Source organism: Austrofundulus limnaeus, unplaced genomic scaffold, assembly GCF_001266775.1.
Source record: "Austrofundulus limnaeus strain Quisiro unplaced genomic scaffold, Austrofundulus_limnaeus-1.0 Scaffold80, whole genome shotgun sequence".
NCBI lineage: Eukaryota > Metazoa > Chordata > Actinopteri > Cyprinodontiformes > Rivulidae > Austrofundulus > Austrofundulus limnaeus.
The window spans coordinates 1,234,414-1,243,998 of record NW_013952482.1 but is presented as its reverse complement, the minus strand read 5'-3'; the positions used below and the strand labels follow the sequence as shown (position 1 = coordinate 1,243,998).

Sequence of the window (9,585 nt, the reverse complement as noted above, 5' to 3'; positions counted from 1 at the left end):
TTGTAAAACATATAAACTTTTTTATGATGTAAAATATTCATAAGATAAAGTTCCTGACTTTTTCAAATGTAAACGTGAGAATTTTCTTGACACATTCTTATGAACCGATGATTTAATGAGTGCCAATCGCTGTAACTCATTATCTTAACGAGCACAGCTGACCTCACGGTAACACAGCTGTTATATAAAACGTACAAGAGGTAGTGAAACCTCACTGAATTCTGCATGATGTCAAAGTATTTTAAAAAATGATTTTCATCTTCACTGTCGGGCAAAACTTTTCTTCTTCACCTTCTGGCCAACAAACAGACTGCAAACTTAGCGTGTGTTGTTCTGATAGGTTTCACTGTTTGTTAGCTGCAGCCTCTGGGACTAAACGTATCCCACCTGAACACGGACCACTTGGCTGAGAGGTCATTCCAGCCAGCTGTACTGTGAGGGGAGGTCATGTAACATCACTCTCCCACAGAAATGTCCCTGAGCACTAATGTGAGATCTGAACACGATGCCAGCACACTCGGGGGCTGAGCTGGAGACACAAGATGCAGCTGAACAGATGTCCTGAGTTAGCCTTGMAGTAGCTACACAGAATCTTTGCACAAATGACTGCATGAATCTGAAACTGTAGCGTTTTCTAATCTTTGTGGTCTCTAATTCGTGATGCACCCTTGACAGATTGAATCTAATATGGTGATTTAATCTGTCTTGTTCCCATAATAAGATAGTACAAAATAATTTTTTTGTCTAATTTACTGTACTAAATGTCCTTAGCTATCCTTAAAAATTGAAAAGACCTATATTTTCTTTTATTCTGAACTTAAAGAAAAAACCTAACAAAACTAATAATAATTAGAAAAACAGTTATTTTTCTAATTAGTTTTTCATTAGGATGTTTAGAAGCTGACCCACTGATTGGTCAGATAATTACAATTTTGCCATTTAAATAAATATCAATRATCTACTAGGCTTGAGCAAATTAAACAGATTAAAAGAGTATGTGTGGGTAGTATCATGTTGTTAGACTTCAAAGTTTGCCCTTTTCGATTGTCTTCCTATGRCTTGAGTGCTTTTCACAACAGTGGTGTTTTTTGCACATCAGCATTGTGGCAGGAAAGAGAAAGGAAGTACYTCACAGGGCTGCAACTTTTGGAAACCAGCTGCTAAACAGCATTTTCTAGGGAATCTCCAAATTTTTTTGAAAACGTCTCTAATGGTTCTCTATTTCCAAGYGTGAGTCGAAGAGGTTAGAAAACTAGTCAGTTGAATTTTTAACACGTAAAAAAAAATTGTGGGACAAATTTTCTCTGGGCATCTTGACCCCCTCTCAGTTGTGTCGCGAATGTCTCCAAGCCCATTTCAAGACCTGTAGTGCTGCATTTTGACACTTATGTGAACTTTCCTCGGACAGAAAACATTTCCTGGTCTGAAAAGCACGCTGATGCTTTTCTTAATACTATGAACAGACATAATCTACATGACAGCTCTGTTGTCTTCTGATGAAGACACATCAAAAGACATATCACTATTTTTTTCAGCCCATAAGAAACATGTCATWTCTACCAGGCATCATGGTAAGGGCTTTGGTTCTTTACATTCAGGAGGTTAGATGAGAAGAGCTATTTTTAGGGAAAGATTTGGAGAATGTTATGTTTGGAAGAGCAAGCTTCAATCAAGCTTAGCATGGTTAGATATGTGAATGAACCTGCATAAGCCTCAGGGCTAAACTGTTAGTCCATAGTATTGATAACCTCTGACGTTACCAGCTCTGCCTCTGGTTCCGGAGAATTTTCCCATCTTTGAAAAAGGCAGACAGAACGGTTCTCAAACACCTGCTGCAGCTGGACCATATTCATGCTCACAGAATGACTCACAATAGCAATGGCAAAGAACTAAATGTTAAAAAAGTGTGATTATACTCAATTGTAGTTGATTCTGAGAAGTTGTTTCCATTTGAAAAACACTGATAACCATGTCTGGTGCCCCTAGCATTACTTTTCAAATGCACTTACAGTACATGGGTCCAACCCAGAGTCCCCAACTTGTTGACATGATCCCTGGTGGTCAGTGTAACCTTTCACTCATAATTAAATCGAGGGAGATGGAGTGACGGATCTAAATGCATGATTAGGATTATCAGGCCAGAGAGGATATACTGTATAATCCCTTTAGAGAGTTTTGGGTCTGCTTGGGGTCTCTTCTCAGTGGGATATACAAAAAAAAATTCCAAAGGGAGGCATCTTAATCAGTGCCCAGACCACCCCAAATGACTTGTTTTGATGCAGAGGACCCGCAGCTCTATTCCAAGCTCCTCCTGGATGACAGGGTTCCACAATCCATCTCTAGATAAACATCAATACAATTAAAACCCCTAGCWGGGAAAAACTGAACCGAGGCACACCACTGGAGCCTGGCCTCGCGGGTGGGTGTGTTCACRGGCACAAGCCGGTGACCACACCGGGACCAGTTCGGCCAAGCCCGAAAGAGTGTCAGGATTCCACCTCCATATGGGCCCACCACCTGTGAGGTCGACTGCCAAGGTCAGGTGCTGTGCTCTAAAAGTCACTTTAAAACAGATCAGGAAGTGAGGCTGATAGAAACTAGCAAAAAGATCAACCAAAACATTAAGCCAAAAATTGAACGAAAAAAAAATAGTGTATGACTCCTTTAGGCCAGAGGTTCTCAAACTGGAGTCCCAGGACGCCCAGGGGTCTGTGAGGGGAGTTGTATCTTGGGGGTCCTCAAAAATGTTCAATAAATTGTTAATTTGAATTTTCTTTTAAAAACATACATATGGGCGGGGAACAATACACTAGTAAAACAAGCATTGTAAACCAAACAAAAGGTAATATTCCCTTGGCATTTAGGAGGYACAATGAGTAAACAATTTTTAAAACAGCATGGGGTTTATAAGGGGGTCCCTGGAAATTTTTCACTCTTGTACGGGGTYCCCAGACCCAAAACATTTGAGAACCCCTGCTTTAGGCATTGCAGATATGAGCAACAGAGTGTTTAGTGATGTATTTATTATGTTTTTGCTCAAGGCCATTGGATTTTTACCAGTATCTGCTAAAAAGACGTTAGGGGAAGAGAAGTGCTTGAAAGACTTTTGTTTTTGACRTATCTTAGCCATAAGCTATTCTTACTGACAGTCATTTATTCTACTGTAAATACTGGACCAAATCTGTTCCAAAAGTTTTGTCAAAGTCAAACAAACGAGCAGAAACAGCTGCTTTAAAATGTTGCTATCAGCTGTTGTAATTTATGAAGACAGTCATRCATTTATGCATACTTCTAGTTTACTCAAGTAGTTAACTATTTCATGTGTCAGTCATACAGATAGATGATGCAACCAGCCTTTGTCACTAAAGTTAAATTATTTTAGCTCCTCTACTTCAACATCCTTGCTTAATGATTTTAGTGTGTGTGATTTTACTTCTGATTCCTAACTTTAAATCTTGTCTTCAGCAGGAAACAAAAGTTACTTCCTCCGTTTACTGTCAGTTCACCCAAGTGTGCAGACAGCTACAGTACATACCAAATAATAGAAGAGCTGAATGAAGGTAAAAAAATGAACAAACATCTCTGAATACCTGTTGAGCAGGTATCCAAGCACATCCACGATACAGAAATACATGTGTTACAGGCACATGTTGAAAGACGTGGTTTATCCTTTCGTGTAAGAACAAGCTATGTTCAGACTCAACAGGTTAAATGTATCTGCTTGTGAAACTCCCTTTCCCAACAAACACCTGCAGCATTCTTTAATCTCTCTGAAACTCTTTAACAATTCCCAGTAACACTTAAGTCATCGTTTACCTCTTACGCCTCTCACACTTTTCTGTCACGTTATGAAGAAAAATCATCTGCTTTCAGGCACGCAGAATGCAAATAAGCCAGCCTCAGATGGTGAAAAGACATCTGGGTAAAAAGTTGCAATGACATTTGATATTTTTCCTACTGATTCATTAAAATCTGTTGACAATTTTGCAGTGTGATGTAAGAATTAGTCATTGCTACCTACGGCACTGAGCACGCTTTCAGTTTGTAGGAACTGACAGGATAGACATCTCAAATGTTTCAAAGCTGGTCAAGCACGCTTACGCCGTGAATAACAGGTGTAAACATAAATCACGGTTCAATAAGGGTTCAAGACAACAGGAGATAGGAGCAAATGCCTAATGCACAGCTAATATACACTGTATTGCCAAAACTATTCGCTCACCATATGAGCTTGTGAACTCCATTCCTAAACCATAGGGTTCAATATAACGTTGTTCCACTCTTTGCAGCTAGAACAGCTTCAGCTCTTTTGGGAAGGTTGTCTACAGCTTTAGGAGTGTTTATGGGGATTTTTGACCATTCTTCCAGAAGCATTTGTGAGGTCACATACTGATGTTGGACTGAAGGCCTGGCTCTCAGTCTCTGCTCTAATTCATCCCAAAGGTGTTCTACCAGGTTGAGATCAGGACTCTGTGCAGGTCAGTCAAGTTCATCCACACCAGACTCTGCCATCCATGTCTTTATGGACTTTGCTTTGTGCACTGGTGCACAGTCATTTGGATGGGAGAGCAAATACTTTTGGCAATTTAGCGTATATTAGTCAATACAAACATGTCGATAACTCAGTCAATTTTACAGATGTTCAGCTAAACTTTGATGTGGTGGTAGCTAGGAGTAATCTTTCACACACACTCTGAATATGACATTCTGCAATATTGAACGTTATTCTCAAAGTTTGACCAAAAAGGGCTACAACTTTGTCATCTCTTAACTTAAAGTTATCTTAGTTTAAAACTGGTATGAACTGTGGCAGGTGATATGCAATATTTAAAGAAATTCTCAATTCAAATCTTCATTTATAATTAAAACTTTTTAGCTGAAGCTAAAATATAACATAAAATGACTTGTTTTAACAATAGTTACCATAGTTACAAAAACTAAAAACCAAACAATGCATAAGGAAGCAGCATAGGTCGCTTAAAAAAAGTTCAGCCTTTGCTGAAAATGACAGRTTCAAGAGATTAATCAGCATTTAATGCTTAACCCGTGTCTATGCCTCGTATCTGGCTGTATGACATCACACCATTTCCTGCTGTGTCAACCTTTTAAAAAGAAAGACAAATTCCACTCAGCAGCAGTGCAGCTTCAACTRTAGCCAAGTCAAACATGGAAAATTAACCTGAAGTGATTCCTAAATAAATGYGACCGTTACAGTCACTGTAACAATTTCAGCTCATGTGTGAACAGCAAGTAGGCACATGTTTTAAAGTTTGCTGCTTCAGATATACAGTATTTATTGCCGAGGTTTTTGCACATGTCAAAGAGTGTCTGTGCTGTTAGCAAAATATCTTATGAACCACTGAACAGAATTTAATTAAACTCCCAGATAAACATCTACAAGTATTTAACTTTTACAGTCAATCTGATTTATAATGGTTGCCAGCGCTGACATGAATAGTGCTGCATGATGTGCATTCCTTTAAAGCTGTACTATTTGTCTAAATATATATATTTTTTTTATGTTTTGATTTGAAATTTTTGTTAAGGGTTTTATTTATGATACAAAACAATCACTAAATACTCGTTAGTCACTATCAGAAATCTCTGGCATAATCTATATTAGTGAAAAAAAAAATCAGAAGTCATGTTTTGATGCCAACAATTATGAGAGGTTTGTTTACATTTCAACACTGACAAGTAGGCTTCAGGCAGTGTCAACGAGCGACAGTCCGAAAAATAATCACAGGATGTAAACAGAGTCGGAGAGAGAACAATGGAATCAGAGACGCCATAAAGTTCTTCTTTCTTCTGAAAAGAAACGATGACTAAAAGCAGTAAGTCGACAGTCATGTCAGGAGAGGAAATCAAGTGGTGGAGAGTAACGAAGCAAAAGTCGGCACTAAAACCATAGGCAAATGAGCTGGTCTGAGATATTCTGAACTCTAACGGGAGGATTTCAGTAACCAATCAAAACGGATCAAATAATTTAGTTGTAAACAAAGGCGTGGAATACTGTATTTTCTGTTTTCTAATGCAAACCATTTTTTAATACAAAAAACCTCTTAGTTACATTAACTCCAAAACAATMATTTAAATTAGATAGAAATTGTGCTCTCAAAAGGCATGTGTAAAGGATCGTGCTCAGATACCACCACACCAAATTTTAATTCAAATTCAATTCAAATTCAAAAATACTTTACTGATCCCAGAGGGAAATTAGGTATAAAAAAAAAGTATAAAGTGTTTAAAGTTTAAAGTCTTCTTTTATAGTCTTTAAAATGTCTGTACATGCCATCAAATACAAAAGGCCAAAGAAAATATATTTATATTTAAGAAACTTGTAATAATGCACATAATTTTACCTGTTAYGTCACATAACTGGCATGTTTTCTTTTGAATTTGGCTCAGCTAAWCTGAAACAGGAAGTGACATCAAAGGGGAACTCTTCAAGAAAGACATTGTTTGTTGAAACAATATTATTTGAACTCTGACTCTCTCATCTCTCTATGATAGTGATTAAAAATATAAAAAAACATCAGATTCTTCTCTACAGTCTGTGTTGTTAGCCCTTTCAGCAGCACTCTGTTCACTTTCAGACTTTGACATCACTTCCTGTTAATWCACACGCAAATATCTCAACAACTGTTCATCTCAGAAGCATGAAATCTGTTTTTACAGTAYGTTATAAATGTYATCTTTCCAAAAATACATACATATTTCTCACAAAAATTTGATGTCACAGGCACTTTAACTCAATATCTGTTAGTTGTGGTCATTTTTGTGTTTTGTAAGCTCCTTTGGATGYAGCGACCATCTTGAATTTCATCACTGGATCCTTTTCTGCAAGTTTTGCTTACGTCTAGTTGCGTGATAAATTTTGCGAATGACAGCTGGATCACTGACAGGCGTCATCCTTTACCACACAGAGTGAGTGTTGGGGATCAGTCTCAGCTACTACCACACCAGATCTGAGCTCAGAAATGGTAAATATGGATGAGTTTGGGTCCTTTTTTTAGGGTTGCTTTGCTATGGAGGCCATCTTGAATGATTCATTTCAGAGAGTTTCATTAAAATCCATCCAGTGATTCACAAAATATTCTGCTAACAGTAGAAACAAGCAAACAAACGACACATAAGTGCAAACACTCTGCCTTTGGGTGATAAAAAATACATCTACTGCAGTTTATAAAATAAGAGACGTTCTACATTTATCAGTCTTGTCTGTTTGCAGTTATCTGGTGGAAACTAAGCAGGAAACCTGATCTGACAGCAGAGCTAGCTGTGCAGGACCTCGGTTGGCCTGCGCTGTGGATGAATACTACATGTGTTATCAGTTCACCGTAAGTCACTCGCTCACTATGGTACGCTCACTCACGCATATAAGGCCTTATTTTTTTAACCGCTTAATGCATTTCCTGTCTCACCACCAGAGCTGCCGACAACCCTGCAGCCTGCAGAGAACTTCAGCTCTGTTCCTTTTTTTATTTTAACTTGAATTTATTTTTTTTAATTGTGCAAGTCTTCCAACTTGGTGAGGCTAAATTTGAAACTGTGGTTGTCTTCTTCTTGAACCACACAGCTGGTCACGTGACCGAGTTTAGGTGGGTGTCTGACATGGACCGGTGAAGAAGAGGAAGTGATACTGGGAGCTGTGTTAGCTGCAGTTTACAGAGCAGCATGTGTTTAAAAAGACATTTCTATGTTGTTGTTGTTTTTTTTGTTTTTTTTGGGGGGGGGGCATTTTGTGCAGAGGTCCATGTCTAGACACCCACCCACCATCACCATCATTATCATAACGGACTGCCAGCCCACCCACACACACATCGCCACCCACCCACACACACACACACACACACATACATACACACACCATTTTACAGCTCTGATGAACATGTCAGAAGCTGCTTCAAGAGGAGAAATTCAACTTTCTGGTGCCGCGTCCCTCTCAGAACCAGACATCTCAGCTTTCAGTGCTCTGACGGCTCCTTCTACTCTTACATCTCACACCGTCTCCTCATCAGGCGCCTCCTCAAAGTGTTCTCACTCTCATTTATCACTGCTGGCGAGCACCTGCTTTGGGTTCTAACACCTGCCTGCCAACACAAACATGTTCGTCAACGAAGAAGCCAACAGGTCACTCTGACAGTCCTGCAGCCCTGAACACAACACAACACAACACAACACAACACAACACAACACACACAGAGAAGAAGCAACAACACTCCTTCAGACAGTGAACATCCGTCCACACACCCACAGCCATATGCAGAGGAGAAATTTGTGAATGAGCTGCTGCACTTACCTTGGCACTGGAATCCCTGCTTCCCAAAGCCCCTGCGGACAGAAAGACAGGGAAGTGAAATTTCAGGAATTCACTGACTGACGCGCGCGCACACACGCACAGGTTACATATCCAGTCATTCATCAGCACACAGCTGCAGCAGAAGCAGCAGCAGTGACAGCGGGGCCCCTTGTCTCCAGCAGCATTCCTCCAGTTTTCAGAGGAGCCTGCCGGGGGCCCGATGCGGCACAGGCGCGGAGCGGCAGCTCTGCCGCGCATCCCCCCCCTCCACCCCCCAAAAGGCCCCGCGGTGCTGTCGCATTGAGGAGGACTGCGGAGAAACGCGGTGTTTTGGATGACAGGGACMGTGAATGCATCACTGCGGTGTTTAGTGTCCACACAGGGCCGATTACAGAGGCGCCGCAGCAGCAAGTGATTCACCTGTGTCCTTTCGCCTCCTCGCGCGCGCGCATACACACATATACATACATACATACGTACAGGCGCGCGCGCGCGCGCGCTCACTCACCAGATGAAGTCCGTGCAGTGGCTGCAGAAGGTTGGCTGCTTGAAGAAGCGCGCGATGAACTTGTGGTCCTTTACCTCGTGCACATTCTTCTGACGGAGGGCTCCCTGGCGGGCGAAGCCGCGCGCGCTCTCCGGTGCCTCTCCGTCGCTGGTGGGGTCAGCCATCTTTAACGAGGAAGCGGCTGCGGCGGCGGTCCGAAAGGTACGAGGGGTGAGGAGAGCGACGGAGACACGACGGAGGCGGCGAGGCGAAGCGAGCGCAGGTGCCTCCTCCTCCTCCTCCTCCTCCTCCTCTTTCTCCTTCTCCTCCTCTCCGCCCCGCTGTCCGCCTCGGTGTCGCTCGTGCTGCCGGTGTTTTTGACGGTCTGCGTCCAGCAGCTCGGGCTCAAAGCTGCTGCTGTTCCTTCCGGCGGGTCCGCGTGCGGCGCGCCTGCTGCTTCCCTGTTCGCACCAGAGAGTTGCAGCTCTTTCTCTCTTCACAGACGCACAAACACGCACAGCCACGCGCTGCTTCTTCAAACTACCAGTATGTGTATTGTATATGCGCGCGCAGACTTGTCTGTCATTAATTGGAGCCTCAGGTAGCTTTGGCAGACTTTTGTTTTTGTTTTTCACAGGTGCCACAAAAGGCCTTCAGGGCCCCAGGTTCAAAAAGCTGCTGTTATTTGTAGAAAACTTGTTAAAATATGTTTACATGTAGCCTACTGTGTGAAATAAAAGATATGTTTACATGTAGCCTACTGTGTAAAATAAAAGATATGTTTACATGTAGCCTA

The 9,585-nt window shown here is 41.5% G+C and overlaps 1 protein-coding gene across 2 annotated transcripts in view; it reads right to left on the bottom strand.

Moving 5' to 3' along the window:
• The window catches only part of LOC106519663 (protein kinase C beta type), a 42,482-nt gene extending 33,073 nt beyond the window's left edge, over positions 1-9,409 (bottom strand). The window contains exons 1-2 of one of the 2 annotated variants that reach the window (XM_014011423.1): positions 8,811-9,409; positions 8,303-8,334 (exon numbers count right to left, since the gene is read on the bottom strand). In XM_014011423.1, the coding sequence (XP_013866877.1) occupies positions 8,303-8,334; positions 8,811-8,974 (196 nt within the window). In that variant the 5' untranslated portion in view covers positions 8,975-9,409. The remainder of the gene's footprint in view (positions 1-8,302; positions 8,335-8,810) is intronic. The other variant, XM_014011424.1, reaches the window with a different exon arrangement.
• Between the last annotated feature and the right edge of the window lie 176 nt (positions 9,410-9,585).